This window comes from Leptosomus discolor, chromosome 11, assembly GCF_034619465.1.
Source record: "Leptosomus discolor isolate bLepDis1 chromosome 11, bLepDis1.hap2, whole genome shotgun sequence".
Classification (NCBI taxonomy): domain Eukaryota; kingdom Metazoa; phylum Chordata; class Aves; order Leptosomiformes; family Leptosomidae; genus Leptosomus; species Leptosomus discolor.
Genome location: NC_141401.1, coordinates 17,405,067 through 17,426,281, shown reverse-complemented (window position 1 = coordinate 17,426,281; position 21,215 = coordinate 17,405,067). Strand labels below are relative to the sequence as shown.

Genomic DNA, 21,215 nt, shown 5'->3' with positions numbered 1-21,215 from the left:
CCTATTTGAGAATTTAAAGCGAGCCCTGAGCCTCTTTTTTTTTTTTTTTTCCCTGTTATTTTCGCTGAGGAGGGAAGGGCAGAACAAGAGATTAAATGCAAATTTCCTGAGAGGGAAAGATGGAGCCTATTTAAATGATAGTTGCAATCTTGTGGCACAAAAATAGCTTAGACCTGTTCCCTTGTGCAGATTTAGGACACTAAATGATCACCTAGAAATGAAAAATAAACACTTTACTCCTGTCAAATATAATTACCCAATATTTCAGCCCGAGATAATAGCTACATCTAGATATCGGCCTCTGTATGTGCTTGCATTCAAAATAAGTCCAAACACACCTATCAACTACTAAAATAGCAGCAGCGGAAATGTTCTTTTTTCCAGTTAAAGTAATAGTCTCTTGGATCAAAGTCATTAGCAAAATTAACATGGACTTCAGAGCACATAAAAATGGCATAAATGTAAATAGTTCCCTGCTTGCTTTAGACTCTTGCCAAGCCCTGCCTGCACCATCCCATGTTTCCCCAGCGAGTGCTGCTGAAGTCACCGACACCTCATGCAGGAAAAGAAAGGCAGCTCCTTGCTCTCCTCAAGGTGTCAGTGACGTCAGCCCCAGAGCAAGGAAAAACCATCGTCAATGCTCAGATCTCGACAAGGGGAAAAAAAGTTTCCAGGTCACCTTTAGCGCCGAAAAGCATAACAAAGGGATCATTCTGGTCTCAACTAAGGTGTTTTGGGTGGATGCCATGAAGAGAAGGAAATGAGCCCAGAATGCGCTCAGAAGAGGTGCAAGATGTGCAAAGCTCAACTGGAAATATTGAGGTTTAAGAGCCACGTGGAGGGATCTCCTGGCACCAGCCAACCACCCGCCCTCAGCAGCAGGGCTGAATTCAGAAAGCAGCTTTTGCTTCCTGCCCCTGTGAACAAAGCAGGTGACACTTGATAACTGGGTGGACTTTCCTACCTGACAATAACTTCTGCTCCTAGAGCAGCTTCAATCCAAAGATCACAGCTTTGAGCAGTAAAATTAGGTGTAAATAACCTCTGACGGGGAAGCACTGCTTTATTTTCCACGTGGGAAAGAGACCCAGAGGAACAGATTTAACTAGTTCATGCAATAAGTAGCACAACTGGGATTAGGGCAATGTCATCTGACGCAACGCTGATTTTAATCACAAGGACATCTCTTCTCTGCTCTTCCTCTGCTCCCTGCCAGCTACCGCATTCTAGATCCTGTTCTGTCATCTCTTCTCACATGGCCCTGAAGAGCTGCAAACCACTTCGACAACATCAGTCGGTCTTCAAATACTGTGCGTAGAGCAGAGCTGCAAGACTGACCCCTTCGACGGGGTTACGCAAGGCCAGACTGACACGTCTGGTAACCATGTGGATAAATAACCAGTCCCTAATAACAACACAAGCTCTCGGGGCAGGGACTTGGTCTGAGTCTGCTGGTGCAGCGCCCAGCAAAATGGGGCATCACCGCTTGGTTTTGGTTTTTGAGCGCAAGTGTAAAAAAAAAATACTAAATGAAATAATGATAGAAAAATACCAGCAGGGTGCCACTAACATCTTCATTAGCAACCTGAGAGAGGATGCAAACAGCAAGGAAATTAAATCTACAGACAGTACTAAGCAGGGAGTGGGTGACAGCATCAAAAGGACTGAGAAGTAATAGAAAAGTGGCAGGAGGGACAGACCAGGAAGAATCTCCCCTGCATATAGGAACGAATGGTCACAAGAGTCGAAACAAACATCCATGGCTGCTGAAAAAGGCAGGGCCACCACCGAAAGACAATAAGCAAGATAGGGAACTGTTTCATCTCCAGGTGGTGAGTATAATCTGCAAATGTGGCTTGCCCTGCACTTGTGAAATGATTTCATCTGGAAAATGCAGAAGCTTCAAATACGAGTCGGTGAAGAGGAGAGGTGTGAGTCAAAGCACAGCGCCTGAAAAGAGCTCCGTGGTGCCTTAATCTCCGAGAGGTCTCTGCTGCTGCATCACATTAACCTTACTTGCTAATACACTGCAGCTTTTTAGAAAATATTCAATGTTTTTTCATGCCATAAGTGGTGAAAACACATCTTCCTTTCCCTCTCCCACTGAACCGAGAAGGAGTCTTTGCACACCAAGCAATGGCTGGATTACACTGCTGACAAGCGGCTTTGGTGCTGGTTGCTGACGAACCTAGGCTGAATCATCAGCGTGAGCAACAGGGATTTCCTACTCCCACCGAGATTCAACTCGGATTTCTGAGCTGGCGCTGCACTTTTTCATCTTGCTAGCATTCGCAATTAAATTAATCTCCGCTTCCTTCAGATGCACTCGCTGCTCGTAACAGATCACAAAAATGTACATTTCCTCATAAACCAACTTCAGAAAGATGTTCAGCGCTCTGAATTCAATCTTAACAAGCTAGGGAAATGAATGCTGCATAAAGCCATCTGGTGAAAAAAAAAATGGACAAAACCACTGTAAAAAGGCAACAAATTAGGAATTATAAATAGTTTGCAATATGGGAGCAGCAAAAAGCCAGTGAAATATAAACTGGGAAGTGCCACGGCATCGAGAAGAGAGGTAAACCTCTCGCCAATAGGTCTGATAACAGTGCTCCTGGAACACCCTACCCTCCCTTCAGTGCCTCTGCGGCCAAGAGGTGCCAGCAAACCAGGAGGAATTTACAGAGAACATAGCTAATTGCGAGGCTCCTCTATGGGGACATTAAAAGCTAGTTACCTACAGCGCAATTTCCAGGTTATGAGAAGCTGTCACAGCCATTTTACCAATACCTGAAGAACAGATCCGCAAAGAAAGAGGAGGAATTGTTAGAAAGAGAACTTACGAGAGACCAAGACATACTTTTCCACCGCTGTTACAGACGGCGGAAGAAGGATGAGAATCTCCATTTAAGACCAAACTGCAAATTAGTGGATGCTGCAGAAGAAAAACCCTACACTGGCCCCAGGGTCCTTTCCTCTTCTCTCTCCTAAGGCTTCCTCCCATACAAGGCCAAATACTCCTGCACATTTCATTGTATTCCAGTCCCAAAGCTCCCTCTGCTGCTCACACTCCAACCTCTCCCCTTTCCACCCATGACGAAGAAGAGACACAACCTCATCAGAAAAACTCTCTTCATCTCTAGTTTCCAGGCATCTCTTCCCTGCTACAAAAACTCACAGGGTTTGGGAAAGCCAGAAGAGCACTCCATGAGAAACAGCCCTCAGCTGCTGACACCTCTCCAACTCTCCATGGCAAGAAGACACCCATCAGCCTGGCTGTGTCCTCGTCCTCTGTCCCAAGGAAACCATTTATTCCACTCACAAGACGGTCTTTGTTCACTATCAGGCCCTACATGGGCTGGTGATTCCCATTAGAGCAAACCTGGCTTGTACAAGGGGCAGTGAACAGGCATGAAATGGTACCAGGAACAGCTGTGCTGTGCTTGGTACTAAGCCTAAGTTTTCTAAGTTAATAAAACACACTCTGAGGAAAGCCACTGTTCCAGATTTTGGGCATGGAGTCAGTCACAACATCACAGACTCAGACCTCAGGAGGTCTCTAGTCCAACCTCCCGATCAAAGCAGGGTCAACACTGAATTCCAGCAAGGTTGCTCACGGTTTTGTCCTGTTGGGCCTCAAAAATCTTCACAGATGGAGACTGCACAACCCCTCTGGGCGATGCTTGTCCAGTGCTTGGCTGTCCTCATAGGGAATTTTTTTTTCTTAAGTCACATTGAACCTTCCCCTTTCAACTTATGACCCTTGTCTCTCATCCTCCTGCCGTGTACGTCAGCAAAGAACCTGGCTCCGTCTCTCTATAATCCCCTTGCAGGAAGTGGAAGAGCTCTCTTCTTCCTCTGCCTTTCTTGCCAGAGCATGTGCTCCAGTCCCCAACCATCCTGGTGGCCTCCACTGAACTCACTGCAGTTTATCAACATCTTTTTTGTGACCACAGTATTCCAGATGTGGTTTAACCAATGCTGAGCAAAGAGGAATAATCACTTCCACTGGCCATACTGGGCCATCATGCTGCCAGGGCTGCCGTTCAGCTCGCTGGCTGCCAACATCCCCAGTGCCTCTTCAGCACAGCCGCTCCCCAGCACAGATGCAGGGGGTCAGTCCACCCAGGTGAAGGGTTTGGTGTTGGGCCTTCATGAATATCATGCCAGCCCTTTCCTCCAGCTTGTCGAGATTCCTCTGAATGGCAGCCCTGCTGCTGAGCATACCCATTGCTCCTCCAAAGAGCAGCTCAAAATCATTGTGGGATACTCCATCTTGTCCTCCAGGTCATTACTAAATGCATTAAAAGTGAGAAGTTTGAGGAAAAAGCCCTGAGGAACACCACCTCCAAGGAGATTATGAGGCAACCACCACCGCACTTTGAAGCCAGATGACCCAGCCAGTTGTCAACCCTAGAAGTCCACCTATCCAGACTATAATGACTCACCCTGGACACATGCATGCTGTAGGAGACAAGGCTAAAAGCCTTTCTAGATACAAAGTAAAATATATTTACCACTAACTATTGGATCATAGAAGGTAATCAGGTTAGTCAAGCATGATTTTACCCGTAGGTAAATCCACACTGGCTATTCCCAACATCCTTCTCCTCCATGTGCCCAAAATTGGCTTATAAGAGGAATCGCTCTATGAATTTCCCAGAGATCAAAGTAAAGCTCACTGCCCTGAGGTGTCCAGGATCACTCTTCCTCCCTTTTTTAAAGATGGATGTAACAGTCACCTTTCTACAGTTATCAGGGTCCTCTCCTGATCTCCATAACCTTTCCAAGGTACAAGTGGCCTCACAAAGACATCTGCCAACACTCTCAGCACATTTGGATGCACACCCATGGACTTGTATGCACTGAAATTTCTCAAAAGACTCCTGATTCAATCTCCCTTCACTACAGGTAGTCCCTCTCCTCCTTGAACTCTGCCCCTAGGCACCTCTGAGATATCTTGCTGTTGAAGCCTGAGGTGAAGAAGGCCTCAGTACCTTAAACTTATCTGTGTCCCTGGTCACCAAATCACCTGCCTCATTCAGAATAAGGTCACTTAAATGTCCCTTGACTCCCTTGGGAGTCTTGATCCACTGTAACCTCCAGCTGGCCCTCCTTCCCTGCATCCAGGGGCTCTGGGTGTCCTCCCTGCAGGGTCGCTGTGAAGACCCCGCAGCTCTCCTGTCCACCCTCCTGGTGGGAGGGTGCTCACCTCCTCCCACAGCTCCTTCTCCTAGTGACTCAGTGCCCCGGCCAGAGCACAACTCTCACCAGTGAGGCCTCTGTGACCTCCAGCTGCAGGAAGCACAAGGCAGGCCCAGCAGCGACGGACCTAGACGCCTCTGCTTGGGCCAGCCTACTCTCTCTTATACCAGGGTTGTTGATCCCACTGGCATCCCAGCACCAGGGACAAGATCCCGTGGCACGTCACCACCATTGCTGCAGAGTTTTCCACATTTCCATGCTGTCTTGAGTTTCCAGGCCCCTTCATGTCCTCTGCCACACAAACCACTGCAGTAAGTGCAAAGTCTCTGCTAGCTGCACTCAGGGAGTGGTTTGCTGCACTCCAAAAGCAGCCAAACAGGTACTTGACCGTTCCTAATCCAGAGTCCTAATCCTGAGAAGGGAAGCCCAGCATAGTTATACTCACATGTAGCAAAAAATTGCTGCCTGGCTGGGCAAAACTTGGAGCAATTCTTTCTATTATGGCCTCATGAAGTTTCTTTAAGAGAAACAATCAGAAGCCACATCCAGGTAAGATGTAAGCTCCCAAGTTTGCCAAATGAGGACAAAAACTAGAAATGCAACATTAATGCATTGCAGGTTCCTGTCTTCTGCAGCCCAGCACAGCCACAGCATCCCGGCGCACAGCCATCCATGCAGCAAGGGAAGCAATGACTGTCATGAGCCCTTGCAGCACGGTGTCTCAAGCTAGCACTGGCTTAAGTAAACAGGCGTGAGTCCTTATTGAAAAGAGTTTCAGAGTATGTGAGAAACTAGTTTCAACCAAGCTACCTCACTGCCACAGAGTCTGTATTAGTCCACCGCGTCCTTCCACCATCGCTGAAACGCGTTTTCTCAGTACATTCCCTTTCTAGCCACACAAGACCATGCAGTGGTTGAGTCCTCTGTCTAAAGCCTCCATCCAATGCCTTCTCTAGAGCATCTCACAGAGGCGAGTTACACTACTTTAAAAGTTTGCTGGCTAATGCAAGCTTGTAAAGGTTTATTTGCTGTACTCACCTGTTCATTAAATTGTTCTTGTGATAAACAATCGGTCACATCCACACAGCCTAGGAGGCACCCTGAGGGATAATCGCTCGGAAATTCCACATCTGCATCAAAAGAAATATCTCTTCAGGGAGCCCACATCCCCACACAGACAGCTGGGGCCTTCTAACCCCCAGGTGCCCCTCCCTCTCCTCCACACATTACTACTTTTGGAGGCACAAGAAAACATACAGCAATTTTAGCACCCTGTTGCTCTTTTTCCAGGTCAGGATCTTCACCATGACATTACTAAGGCTGGGAGACTTAATTATATATACACTTTTCCCTGCTTAGCTTCTGACAGAGGAATGTATAGTGCAGGAAGAGCTCCTTGCCCTGATGAGAGAGCAAGCAATCCTGCTGTATGACATTTAAGCTGTGTGATGTGCAGAAACACCACACAAACAGGCGTGCAGTGGAGCCACCAGCATCCTCCGTACCCACACGAGAGAATAACATCTTCCTGAGGACCTGCAGCTTTTCAATCCTGATTTCCACAAGGTCAGGACACATGAAAAGCCTTTAACATCATTGTAAACAGACTGAAGAACAAGCCACTTCACACGCACGCAAGCACACACTCGACAGCTTGTTGGTTGAGCCAAGAATAAAACGAAGTCTTTTGCTGTCAAAATCAATCACAGAAGTCACATGCAATTCAACAGTGTTTGTGCTTGAGTACGTGACCAGAGGAAGGATGGAGTTAGAGTCTGCCACCATACCCATTCAGCTGATGAAATGCAGGAAGGATGAAGAGAATTTCAAGAACAGAAGGTTGAAAAGCAAAGCGGTAATAACTGCTCAGCAGAGAGGGCTTTCTGACACTGTTCATTACGTGGCTCAATGTACCAAATAATACAAAGAGCCAAGGAGAGAAGTTCACCTTTCCGGAGCAGCATTCTGTAGGTGGTCTCCAGTTCAGAGATTTCCTGAGGGGAAGGTCTTTTAGCAGTAGCTGCAATCCATAACCGCCCTCTATGAGATGTGTACCAGGTCCTGCCCTCCACCCTAGAGAACAAAGGAGAATTTAGGACTTAAATTTCAGCAGAAATCACCCACATGGACAGATGTTTCAACAGAACATTTCACTACACAATTCCTGCTGCTAAGCTTTGCCCTGAGTATTTAAACTCAAGCAATGTGTCAGCACTACAGAGAAAAGCTGAGATGGGCAAGAAAGCAGAGCATGTCCTCATGGCTTTAGAACAACAGCAAAAAAGGACATCAATCCTCTGCAAGTACAGCAGCATGCCGGACACGTGTGTAGGGCAATCTGCTCACACAACTCCCTCACAAGCTCAAAAAGTCACACAAAGCATGCAATCTAGGGAGCAATAACGGACCACGCATCTGTATGAAGGTGTTGGGGATCCCAGAACGGGCACTAGGCGTCGATGCTGCAGCTGCATCGGCACGGCTGACAGCATCCCCACACCACCTGCGTGCAGAAGCCGGGCACGTCAAGATTTACAGCATCTTTAGCTTGGGAAGTGACAAAGCTTTGCTCTCTAAACCGAAAAGCTCTGTGAAGGAAAGGGAAAAAAAAGGCTAAAGAAGATTCTTTGTCCTACAGTAATGGTAGGAAAGGTGAATTAACATGCCAGGGCTGGGCTGAAGGAGCTTCTCTTTGTAACCTGATTCCTAGCCCAGAGGAGGAAGGTAGCAGCAAGGGGTGTGCGCGTGTGGTCATTTTCTTTAAACAAAACCACTGTTGGCTTCTTTACAATGGACAAAAAGACCAGAAGAACTTATTTCACATTTTCAGCTTATTTGCCTTTCAAATTCCAGGAAGGTACACCCCAACTACAGCGCAGAAATCTCAGCCTCTCTCTAAATTTACCCACTGTGAAGAAACTTGTACCTTCCAGGTTCGCTGCTCTCGCAAAAAATGTATTCACCAGCTTCTCAAACCATCAGTACACTGATGAGGAAGCACAGCTTCCAAAGTTGGAGCTATCGGCCGGTGTCAGTCACTGTACAAAGCAAGCAAGTCCACAGAGGTCCTCTGAGGAACACAACTTCCCAACTCGCCCACAGAGCAAGAGCTGACCAGGATACACGACAGTTCAGGCCACCCCTTTACCTTTTGATTCCTCTTATGAGCAAGGAAGCCCAAGGCTGGTGCAGGCTGAGGCACCAACCATCATCAGAGATCTCCTGCAACTCTCGATCCTGAATCCGCAGCCTGTTCCGCTCCGAGCCAGACTCATGTCCAGCGTCCATGGAATGGATGGCTTTCCTGTGCGGGAGCAAACCAGTTTGGTCCACCCACTTCAGAGTGTTCAAAAGAAACAAGAACAAAGTTAGCACCTCTTTAGGAACAACGTCCATCAAGTGCAAATCCTATTTGAAGTTTTGCTTCATTTAAGGACAGAGGGATCACTCTTCTTGGGATCACTCTTCCCTCCTTGCAGGCTCGCTGCGCTTACGTGCCATTCTTTGGCAGCAGAAAAAACAAGGTCACGCTCCACTCCGTCTGGCTTTTCCTTTCCATGCATCACAGCTAAACTACGGATTTAAAGAATAAATCTACCTGCTGGTGTTTCAGAGCATTCACAGGAAGATACAACTTTCAAAGGACATTCACAGCCATCAACACTCAAAACTGGGAATCGTCCAACCTCCAAATGCTTAGCATACAGCAAGAACGCCACGATTAAAGTGCAATTAGAGGGCAGAGATTATGCCCTTTGGAAACCGGAGATCTGGCAGAAAAGGCTTCATAAACAGAGCTGAAAAAGTGACACGACCTCAGGCTGACTCTCAGAAATTCTTCCACATTCCTGAAAAGGAGGCAGGAAACTAAAACTCAGGTAAACCAAACCTACTGAGAGCAGGGAACAGAGCAGGGCATTGGCAAACCTCCTCTGTCCCCAACTGAGATGGCTAACAAGGATCTCCCACACATAGGGGAGGAAAGAGAAAAACGCCAGAATTCACAATTCTTAAGCTCAACTCTCCCAAAGTTAGCCATTACCCTGGAATAAATCACCGAACCCGTACTGACCAAAGGAGCAGGCTGAAGAAGACGGGGATTCACTAAAACACCAGAACTCGGAGTCTTCGATGCCTCTGGGCTCCCGACTGGCTTGCTCAGTGTGCCGCAATTAATGGCTTCGATGGTTTCACCCAGTCTGCAAACACAAACAAGAGGTATGAAAATTCCCTGCTTCCCTCCTGGCAACATCTCCCTTCTCCACACACAAACACTCCTGACCCCAAGCATTTTTTATACCGCCTCCCCTAACTAAACAATTTCCTTGCTCGGTCTGATTTCTAGTCTGAACAGTCACTCTCTCTACCACAGAAACTCAGCTTGGCTTGAATTTGAGATGAATTGGTTCTGTTCAGACACTCCCTTCCGCAACATCTCTTTCCACGGCAGCTTTATCTTTTTTTAACAGACGTGCCAGCTACTGAAAGCCAGTGCAAGCCTCACACAGCTGGGCTTAGGAGAGTGGCTCAGCAGAGTTGTGCTGAAAGAGATGATATGCTGCAAGCCAAAAAGACCCTCAAGGAAGAAAAGAATGCAAAACTTCATCCTAGTGTCAGAGGTGCCCCCCAAGCTCGCTCAGCTTTCCTTACACTTGCCCTTCCAGATTCAGCCAGACCACTCTCCATAATGACTTCCACCTCCCTGCTCTCGGGCATGCCTTTAGCTGCCAGTTCTCTCGCTCACCTGCTGTGGTATTCAGCCATGCCGTTGTCCTCCTCCAGGATCTGCCGGCCAGCGAAGTCAATGGTGATTTTTTTGGCAAGCCGAGAGGCATGACGCAGCTCCCGCAGCTCCTGCTCTCTCTTCTGGAGGGCTTCCCTCTCCTGCTTGGAGAGCCACTGGTTGGAGTCCGTGGCAAAGTAATCCGACTCATCGTCAATGACCTGCGTTCGACGCACGCTGGTGAGAAAGAACCACGATGGTAGAAGGTGAGCGCAGTGGGACAGCGACACAGCGCTGACTGCCCCAAACCCGCCCTCCCACCTGCTCCTTTCTGTTTTCTCTAGAGAGCTGGACTGTCAAGGACACAAGGCAAGGACATCCAAACGGGAATCATCCGAGGGGTTCACTCTTGTTCCACCAAAAGCCAACGTTAAGGTGTCTGTAGCTACAGCCCACGTTTCAGAAGGAACTTTCTAACGTTTCTGTTAAAGGCAGCTTAGCCTGCCAGATAATTTGTGCTATTTCATGACAGTTTCACAGCTAGCATCTTACCTTGTCCTGTCAAATTCCAACAACTTGTCTTTGTGTTTCACAGCCATCTCCAGGCCTGCTTTGAGTCTAGCTTCTTGTCGAGGCAGCAAGTCTTTGCTTATGGCGTCCAAATTCCCTGAACTTTCAGCACCTGAGATAGAAAACAGCTATTTAAAGCCCAGTCTTGGGGGGGGCTGGCTGCAGAAATGCCCCCTAAAACAAATGCCATTCAAGGAGTCAAAAGAAGAACTTTGCACCAAGACCAGCACCTTTCCAAACCACGTTCAAGCCCTGATTTCCCCTCTAACCCCCTTCACAGACTTCCTCCTCCAAAGAGGAGGAAGCATTTAAATACTACAGTGACCAAGTCTAGGTAGTGTTTGGAGAGAAGGTCTTGGTCTTTGATTCTCCTTCACCCTCCCCTAACAATTTGGGCAGTTTGAGTCCCTCCCATCACCAACCACAGGCCTTGAGTCCTCTCCTAAAAGCCAAATTCTCTCCTAAGTGTTGTTACCTCCACAAAGAGACTCTTGGTCACAACAGACCACCGGCAATGGCCAGTTACGCACAGAGCCAGCCTTCTGCCTGCTGCTGTATGAGCCTCTCGCAAATGAAATCCTCCTCCAACACACCTCAGCAGATTTTTCAGACCAGCTATTGTCAGAGACAGAGGAACCTATTACCAGCAACGATCTCTGCTTTCTTACCATTTCTGGCAAAGGGCTAAAACCCAAGCAACCAAACAAAAGGGAACAAAAAACCCAAGGTTTGCATCAAAGCCACAATGTGTTTCACAGAAGACATCACACAGACTAACGCCTTTATTTTAGGGAAACAAAAAAGCCTCTATTTCCCTGTCATTGCTGATCCACATTTTTTTGCTCCCAAGGCAAACAGCTAACCACGTTCCAGCTTTCACCTACACAGATAAGCAAGAGCTGGCAGGGGCAGAAGGGAAGACCAATAAAATGGGTAAGGAAAGGCGATCCTGAAGTACATCAGGATCTCTATGGGAAGATGATTAAAGACCGATCCTGTGATCGCTGTGACTCTCAAGGACTTACAGGACCTCCTGCCATCCCAGCAGCTCTAAAGAGAAGTTGACACCGAGATGCAGAGTAAATATTTCCCCAGTTCTTCGGCAAAGTGTATTTTTCAACCAAGAACACTGTGACCTTGGCTATATTTCAGCTAAACTCAGACAAACATCCCCATAATGCACAGGTCTTTGCTGGGAGACTGGGTATTATTTCCTCTTGCTTTCCTTGGCTCTGCTCCTATTTTTAGCTCCCAAGATAAGTGTTAGACAAGAAGAGTCATTAGAAAATATTAACCACCACCTCTCCAGACCAAGCAAATCAGATAGCAGCACTTCATCTTCCACAGCACACGTTCCACGTGAGACTTATCCTCATTTTCAAGGACTGCTACAATGATCCGGTTCATGTGATGGATTCAGGAATGCCTAACGAGCAGCCTTGGGGCCTCTGGGTAAGGACATTATCTGCTGCCATTTGACACTCGCAGATATCACCTCTGTTGAAGTCCAGAAATGCTATCAAGTGCTTGCAGAGAGGATACAAGGAGCCAGCTTCCCAGTCATCCTTCTAATGCCCATCACGGTCATTGTGCAGCCCAAAAGGCAAGTGGCTCAGTAAAGTCTGAAGCAAATAAAGTCCACAAACTGTCCTGGTAATTTCCACCCCAGAGAAACATTCAGGTGTCACCTCCTGAGAAAGAATTACCTTTAGACTCTGCCAGCAATTCTTCATAATTCAGACGTATGGATCCAGACAATTTACACACCAGGACACACACACTCTCATTCCCACACAACACCAACGCAAGTGAGGCACAGTGAGGCAGAGGAGGGCTCCCGCTGTTGCATAACTGATTGGATTCATTCTGTTACAGGTATGTAACTGCTACTGACCTGCCATGAGCTTCTTCAGCAACTTCTGGCTCTTGTTTGAGTCCCGCTGAAGAATGTCCTGCTCTTCTTTAGTGCACACCTGAGGAAAAAAAAAAAAGAAAATGAAGACTTAGGAAGGACATCACATGCTTGATCAGCTTCAGAGCCTTGGACAACAGCTCAGGGCGAGCTGTTTAAAATGGCCAAAGACGGTCCACACCTCCTTCCCTTCAGTGTTATTTACACAGGGAGAAACCTGAAAGCTCATTCTTTACTAAAAGCAATCCATGAGAAATGTACCACTTGGTGTTTCCCAGTTCTGTGGGTGGGCACACTGCTAGGTGATCTCAAAAGATGAGAAATGTACTCAGAACCTCCCCGAGCAGATGAAATGCTTAACGCAGAGGTCTTCTCTCTTGGTTGGCCACTTGGAGTCAAAACCAATCTTTAAAAATAGCAACAAATCTGATTTAAAACATTTTCTTCATCCAATCAATATTTTCCTTGCTCCTGAAGTTAACTTTACTTAGGCTGCCATCATTAACTTGCCCCCTTTCTCCAAAGGGTGCCCTTTCAACCAAACACAGGCTGTACTGTACCCTAAATGATGCATACCACACAAGTGCTGAAGAAGAGTCAGCACACTGGCCCTGGCCACATCTCCCGCCCTGTACGAGGCTACCAGGGCTGTGCCCAGGAGGGGGTTGAAGCCTTGCACATGTTTTGGACACTCGTGTGATGCACAGGACAGCCGCAGGAGACTGCCATGAATCAGGCAAGCTCCAAAGTGATGTGAATTACGAGGGAAAGCTCTCCGATCAAAGTGACTTAAAGCCACAGCAGCTCTCCTGCCCCTAGAAGGAGATAATACAGGTTCTTTCCTGCCCAGCTCTAGAGCTTAGAGAACTTGGCTAGAGGAACTTTGAACCGAGAGGCTAATTCAGCCCCACGCCATTTCAAAGCCCTGAGCAAACTACGCCACCTTCAAGCGCGGCAAACAAAAACTAACCAGAGCACCACAGAACAAGCAGGGCCCAGAGCCCTCCTGCTCACAGACGATGCGCCCGCAAACCAAGCAGTTGTTGATGAGCTTGTGCTTCTGGCCCAGGCACTCGCAGGTGTGACGCCCAGGGATCAGGACGGCCAGCTTGTCTTGCCCCTCCTTGGTATACAGGCTGACGTATTTGGGCTTCTTCTTAGAGGAACTGCTACTGCCGCTGACTGCGCTGCTGTTCTCCTGTGCCTGAGAAGCAAAAAAATATACAAACTGTATTTGCAGTGCAACACCAGCAGCAAAGAGAAAGCACTGACCCTTGAACAGGCTGGGGAGACTCAGACAAGTGTTATTCTGCCTAACTGGAATGAAACTTGGACCAGATCCCAGATTCAAATGGAAAGACAAGCTTGGGCCTGCCAGAAAAGGTCCAAGGAATCTAAACAAAGAAAGGACATAAGGATGCTGCTGATCCACTTGATGTTTGCTGCCTCTGGAAGCTAAAACTGCTTGGGTCTAGATGGCAGGTGTGCTGCCAGTTCTCTGGACCTGCAATATCAACTCATAAGTATTTAACAGCTCCAAACAGCAGCTCAGCTACTCCCAGATTTATTTTCAAGGGCTATTTAGGTTACAGCAATGCCCTGGCTGTAACTATGAAGTCCTGTGTGAGCTCAGCCCAGAAACAGCGCTGTCAGTGGCAGCAGGACCTTTTCACTTACAGCCAGTTGACCACCCAGCATTTCTTACGTTTTCCACCTGGCACAGACACCTGAGCAGAGGTGTTCCACACACTGCACGTTCAAGTATTTAGCTGTCATGTATATTCTTCTCCTCACTTCACGACTTAGCATCAGTGATTCTGTGATTCACCTCTCTGAGTTTCAATCAGGGACTGCATTGGGTCGGGCTTTGGGCCAGGGACTAAGCTTCGGTTCAAGCCAAAGCAGAGAAACCCCGATCAGAAACAAAGCATGATGTGTTAGACGACGGCTGGATCGCTAATCTAATAGTGGAATTCTCTGTGTTCTCCCTCAGACCTTACGCCTTGCTCAAAGAAACAAAGAGTTCCTCCTCCCACCCGGCATCTCCAGCAGGTACTGGCTGAGCAGTGAACTGTTGAGTAGTTAACTGCAGGATTTAATTACAGCACAGAAATCATTCCAGGGGAACAGAACAAAGCCAACTGCTACCATTTCTCTGGCAATACTCAAAACCAGATGCTTCGAGAAGAAAGCACAACACACTCCAGGCACAAACCTGTCCTGTAACACCAGATGAGACTGGTTTCAATCATGAATGGCGTGCCAGCCATGACCAGGACAGACTAGGACTTACTAGCCTTGTTTCAGCAAGCAGCACACCAATATAAAGGCATTCTCTGGCCTTTAGTTGTCATATCTTGAAAATCCTCTTGCAGTGCAAGCGCAGCTTTTCTTTGCCTCTCCTCTCCACAGCCTCTCTCGAGAACAGAAAAGCGGATTTCTCAGAAACCTTTTCCCAGCAAGCCTGCTTTCCTTCACCACAGAACACCCACTCGCTTTCTCTGCCTGCTGCCCGCCAGAGGATTGCTCCTGCTCCCTGCCCCGCGCCTCAGCTAGCACTGCGTCTGCATCCCACATCTTCCCATGCCACTTTTCGCAGCCACAGTGCGATGCTGTGGCGTTAGGTCACCTCTTATCTTGACTCTTTTTACCTGCTCTCAATAGCAGCAGGCTACTGGTTTAGTGACAAGCAGATGCAGCATTTCCAGTCCCCTCAGTTCTGCCCAACTGGCTTTACTGCCACTGCCAGATCCAAACACTACTGTTGTAAAAAACAAAAAAAAACAAACAAAAAACCCAAAAAACAAACAAACAAACAAAAAACTCAGATAAAACAACCTTGGTTAGCAAACCTTGGCAGAGCTTTCTCAGTTTGTTTTTTCTTTTAATTGAGTTAGAAGATAACTACCTGGAAATGGAACATTACTGCCCATTTTTAACCCTCCAGTTCAAAAAATGTGGGGTTTTTATCTTACAAATACTTTTGCAAACTCTTTAAGCATTTGCAGCCTCCCTGCTAGAAAAATTTTAACTTAAAAACACAAATTTAAGTTCTACTATTTATTCAGAAGCAACGCTGACTCTCAGGATTTGCACATTGCTCAGTCAGTGTTGCACCTGGATAAATCATGGAATTTAATTCTGGGAGGTGCATTGTGCTCAGCATTTACAGCACGAAGGGCTCCACTGCCAGTCTAACGCTGCACGCCAAGTGCACTGCACACCCACGCCAGTTCCTGCGGAGCGCGCTGCGCTCAGACAGCAATGCAGCGAGCTGCTGCAGCTGGTGCGAGCTGGGAGAGCAGCGGGACGGCTGGATCCCTACCTACGGAAGGAGCTGAGGCTCCCAACAAGCAGCTCTGAGCCAAAACCCACTACATCAGAAATAAAACCCAGAAAACCAGCCGAGGTAATTAAACCAACATTTAACAGCAAAGATTGTCACATTTGATGCGCTGACTGAGGGAAATGGCTCTGCTGAATGGAAAGCCAGTCTGCTGCAAAAAGGTAGTGAACTATCGCAGAGAATGGCAACTACTGCTCGCTGCGGGGCCTTGTGCTGCTTGAAAATAGCAGGATTTCTTGGGGTTTAGTGCTTCTACGCTCTCATTTTGCAGCTTCTTTCATTGCAGCTCAGGCTGTTTATGCATACTGCAAAGATGTCTCCACAAATACAAACATCTTGATCTCGACACTAAAGGTGCAGGACTGGAGCTGAACAGGAGAGGGAGATGGACAACCCAGAGTGCTCAGTGGAAAGGCACTCGCTACAGCCCTCAGATTCCTCTATCTAGTGCCCAAGGCTTCCTCTCTGAAGCAGCATGAAATATTTCAGTTGCCAATTAAAGCTTCATTCAGCGTGACTGGGAAGTTTTAAACACAGCAAGAAGTTCTGCCCGCTTGGTGGCTTCCTTAATTCCTCAACCTTCACACCTCTGCTTCAAAGGAATACCTCTTAATACTAATGATAGCATCTACTTCCATTGTCCACTCTCTCATCCGGGCTTCTTCAGGGGGGAACAAAACCCATTCTGACACCGTTGCTAGCTGATGATTATTTTACTCTCCATCAGAGGTACAAAAACACACAATCGTTCTCCCCATCCTCGTATTATCTGCCCCACAGCAGTGAGACTCCCAGACACACACACAGGGTACAAGCATGGCCTGTCCAAATCCACGGTCAGCTCTGAACAGAGTCAATGCATGGAACAGCCACCCCTCTCATTGCAGCTGGGCCACCCTGCAAGTGGCTGTCGGGGCACTTGCAGCATGGGACCCTCCCCTGTCCCAACGGCTGCCGAAGGATTTGCTCAGGTTACAGCTCGTGGCCGCCATGCTGCATGCTTTCTGTGAGTGAACAGATACACAAATGTGTCCCCCGCAGCAGCTGCACTGTACATAGACAAAACAGGGGCTGCAGGGGGAGGCACGCATTTCTTGGACGCTGTGATGTAGCTGGGAAACACAAACAGGCTTTCAGGTACATAATCACCTTCATCAGGACTCTGACGATGAAGGACGTGTATTTCTGAAAGCTTATTTCCACTTTCCAACCACACCTTTTGTTAGTGTTTGAGATGACCTTTCCCCGCGCCCCCGGCTCGAGGCGCGCCCGCAGCACCCCAGCCTGCCCTCGGGCTCCAGGCACACTCACCTTGGCCAGGTCAAGAGGTGTTTTGACTTCCTCAACATGTGCACTGGGCTCAGCGTACGCAGGCGTCTCCTGCTTGTTCCTTCCTTTGCGTTTAGCCTTTTTCGCTTGGTCTCCAGCCCGAGGTACTTCCAAAGTCTCTGGAAGTGTGTGTAAACACAAAGAAAGGCTGGGGAACCACCAGCAAAAGAAAGATGTCCCTGCACTCAGTGAATGAAAATGGGCTTTACACTGTCCCGACGCGCAGAAGTAGGACCAGCCACGGGCATTTGTGGCATGTAATTGTTTATAAACAGAGTAAGTGAGACAAGCTTATTTGAGACTTTAATTCCTTCCTCCCCATACCACTCACCATCCTTTTTCCGATACGCTGGCAAAGGCTCAGAGGGCAGCTGGGAGGACTTCCGCCACCTGGCCAGCAGTTCTTCTACAAACTGACTCTTCTTCCCGTCAGTCCCCTGAATGAGGTCGATGACGTACTCCCGGATCTCATCCTCGTTTGTTATTGACAAGATGTACCTGCAAGGGGATGGGATGGAGAAAAATGGGTAAAGGGGCTTTTATTCTGAGGAAACCAATGGTCTAATTGCACAGGTATGTAAAGAGTGCAACTTAGCTCTCCTCTTCAGATCAGGTTTCTATAGGGAGTAGGGTAAGGAATGGGTTTATGAGCCAAATTTTGAGACAGGCACTTGGGGAAATCCCTCGTGGCTGTTTCACTGAAAAAAGTGGAAGGTAAATTATCTTTCTACCCCTGTTCCAGCACAAAATGACATCCTCCCGACCCTTCTGACAAACACTACAAAATTTACCCCGAGACTCCAGTTCCCACCAAGTCATGTACAAAATCTAACCATAAACCAACAAGCTCCTGCTTAAACACAAGGAGACAGCAGCATGCCCTTCCTCACCTACCCACAAGGACCCCCACCCCTCCCCGCCACCTCCCGCGGCCGGTCCCCTCACGGGGCACCCACCCGAGGGACAACCCAAGGCACAGATCCCCGGCTTCCCCGAAAGCTGCTCTGAAAATGCCATTTTCCCTCCGGGTTGGCCCACGGGGCCGAGGGGGACGCGAAGGCGACGCGAGGGGCCACGGCGGCCTGTCACAGCGGGCCGGGGAGGAGGAAGCCGCCAGGCCCCGGCGGAGGGCACGGCCCCCAGCGGGGCCTGCCCCGGCACCCCCGGCCCCGCTCACCTCACCACCTCCTCGCCCACGTCCAGCCCGAAGTCTCCGCGGAGGTGCTGGACGCACCAGGCCAGCAGCGGGCTGGGCGCCGCCATCTTCCGCGCGCGGGAAGGGAAACGGCGCCGCACCGCCCCGGCACCCTCCCTCCCCCCCGGGAACGCGGCCGCGGCGCGACCGTTCCAGGCTCCCGTTCTTCCCGCGGGGTGGCTGCCCCCGCCCCGGGGCTGCAGGCGGGCGAAAGCTGCCCTTGTCCCCGCCTGGGTGCTGAGGCAACGGGGCAGGAAGATGTGCTGAGGCTGGGGAACCGGGAGCCGCCGCTTCCTCGCTGAGCACCCCCCGCAGGCTGGGAGCGAGGGGGCTGAGGCGGGCAGCACGGGGGGCTCCGGGGGCACGGCGGGAGGGGGGTACCGGAGTCGGGTACAGGGAAGGTACCCCAACCTGCCTGCGGCCTCCCCGCGGTTCTGAGCTGTCTCCTCCTGCCCGGCCCGAAGGGAGGGGGTGAGGGCTCAGTTAGGACAGGACTAGCTCTCCGTGCTTAGCCTGCACCCAGCCCCGCAGAGGCCAGCTCGGTGGGCAGAGATCTCGGCACCCTTCCCTCGGCAAGCAGGGCAGGGGTCTCTTCCCTGAGGTGCATCCCTAGGTGCACTCCGAGCTCCCCACAAACCTGGCCTTATCCGCAGACTATTTAACAAGAAGCGTTTCTCACCCACAGACGGAGTCGCTGCGTTCCCAAATCTCTTCAGTGCCAGCTCTCCTCGTACTTGTGCCACACGGGCAATCACAGAGCTCTGCCAAAGCGACGCCCAGCTCTGACACCCGCTCCCATCCCCTCGCTCATGGTCAGGAAACACCTGCGGAGCTGGTGCTGCTCTTCCTGGGGAAACTCCTCCGAAGTCAAAGGACAGAAGCGGTGTAAGGAAAAAACGCAGCTCACCCATCTACGGAGGCTTGCAAGGAGAGGAGGGAATATTTAGGCTTAGGCTTAGGGTGTTGTAGCCCACTCCTTAAAAACCAAAACCGCATCCCAAACAGTAAAAACATATTATTCTTAGCTCACGTTTTGCATGTGCCAGCACCACAAGATAGAAGGGAACAGAGAATTACACCAGCATTTAAAAGCCAGCACTAAAAGCCTGATTAAGCAAACCCACATTAGGATGAACATTAGAAGATAAAGGGAGCAATAACTTGGAAAGCGAAGGAACATGTTCAGGACCAGTATCGCTGAGACACTGGAAACGCCGGAGAAGGACAGTGTGGTTTCTTAGAGAAAACACAGTGCCAGCTGGGTGTCGCGGAGTGGGGTTCACCGCCTCTGCAACGACGAAAACCTCTGGCCCCGGCAGCTGCCAGGCATGGCGAGACCCTCGGTTGCCCACGCAGCTCACACCATGTTCACAGGGTGCAGCTGCCACAAAGGGGCCTCACATCGGGGAGACCGTGATTTAACTAGTCATAACGCGACCTTTCGCTGACATTCGGGGTGCCCGGCCTTCCTCTCCAAGTGCTCCTTAGCTAAATCTCCCTATGGCAGGGCTTCACTTGCACGTCAGAGGGAGCTCCAGGCACAGGCTGGAGGCAGGAGTAGCAAATGGTCCCTGCTACTGCACTACCGGTGTCTGAGTTCCATGCCCGGTCGGGTCCCCAGCCACCTCGGTGTCCCTCCTGGCTTGCTGCCTGGCTCTCCGGCGATCTGGACCTTGCTTCCCGGGGACTGGGATTGCCCCCTGGCACTGCCCGCCCATCAACGTGCCACCACGATGCTTGTCCAGTCCCGCGCGGCCTTCAATCCAGGAACAAATCTTACTGGAAAAGACCACAAAGAAACATTTTTCAGCCAGAGCAGTTCTGCCACCCTGTTACCTGTGAACTTGCACTAAACCCACTTGAACTCAGACTGGTGCAGAAAAGAAAGGCGTTTTGGACCAACATGTGACATGTTGCAGGGCTTTCCGTGCTCCCGGCCATTGTGACTCACTGACATGTTTTTAAAAGTGCTGTAGGGCAGACAGCAAACTGCTGGGAGACAAGGCTTCGTCTCTGCAAGCATCTGGAACAAGCTTCTGTCTCTCGGAAAGGCTCGGTGGTGTTGGCGGCACTGCCCGAAGCGGAGCACAGCCATTGCAACTTGTCGCAGCGGAGAGCAGTACCATTCTTCCTCCTCTCCCCCCCCAGGACGGCTGCGGTATCGATGAGTGCTGGTGCTGGGCGGTGGGACATGGGTGCCAGCCCCCGTGATGAGGATGGCAGCGGGGAGGGTGCAGCGAGAGCCCCACTGCCACGGAAGGGAGGCCCGGGGTATCCATATACCACCTCCTTCCCGGGGACAGCGCTGGGGCCGAAGGGCTGAGCGGCCCTGGCGAGGCGAGCTGGAGCGGGGGCCGCGGCCGTGCAGCTTTCGGCGGTCCTGTGCCTCCGGGACAGAGATTCCCCTGCCCCGGGAGGGGGCCGCGACCGTTCGCACTTGGAGGCGGCTGAGGAGAGCGGCGCGGAGGGGACCCCCGGTGAGTGGGTCGCGCTGAGGGGAGCGACCCTGTGGGGAGCCGCGGGGAGGTGACGGGCTCAAGGGCCCCGCTCTGAGGCAAGAGGCTCTGAGGGGACCCACCTGACCGGGCTCAAGGGCTGAGCGCGGCGGCGCCGGGGGACCGATCCGAGACGAGCGGGGCTGAGGGATGGAGCACTGACGAGACCGTTGCGAGAGGAGCGGGCTGAGGGGAGCGATCGTGACGGGAGCGGCCTGAGAGGAGCGGTCCGAGAGGAGCGGGCTGAGGGGGGAGCGATCGTGGCGGGAGCGGGCTGAGGGGAGCGATCGTGACGGGAGCGGGCTGAGAGGAGCGGTCCGAGAGGAGCGGGCTGAGGGGAGCGATCGTGACGGGAGCGGGCTGAGGGGAGCGGCCCGAGAGGAGCGGGCTGAGGGGGGAGCGATCGTGGCGGGAGCGGGCTGAGAGGAGCGGTCCGAGAG

General features: G+C 50.3%; 1 protein-coding gene across 2 annotated transcripts in view; it reads right to left on the bottom strand.

Moving 5' to 3' along the window:
• The window catches only part of TRIP4 (thyroid hormone receptor interactor 4), a 35,169-nt gene extending 16,821 nt beyond the window's left edge, over positions 1-18,348 (bottom strand). For both annotated transcript variants that reach the window (XM_086471497.1, XM_086471496.1), the window contains exons 1-11: positions 18,263-18,348; positions 17,417-17,583; positions 17,068-17,204; positions 13,381-13,614; positions 12,393-12,471; positions 10,481-10,610; positions 9,950-10,165; positions 9,278-9,404; positions 8,354-8,541; positions 7,154-7,278; positions 6,244-6,335 (exon numbers count right to left, since the gene is read on the bottom strand). In XM_086471497.1, the coding sequence (XP_086327623.1) occupies positions 6,244-6,335; positions 7,154-7,278; positions 8,354-8,541; positions 9,278-9,404; positions 9,950-10,165; positions 10,481-10,610; positions 12,393-12,471; positions 13,381-13,614; positions 17,068-17,204; positions 17,417-17,583; positions 18,263-18,348 (1,581 nt within the window). The remainder of the gene's footprint in view (positions 1-6,243; positions 6,336-7,153; positions 7,279-8,353; positions 8,542-9,277; positions 9,405-9,949; positions 10,166-10,480; positions 10,611-12,392; positions 12,472-13,380; positions 13,615-17,067; positions 17,205-17,416; positions 17,584-18,262) is intronic.
• Positions 18,349-21,215: the final 2,867 nt, after the last annotated feature.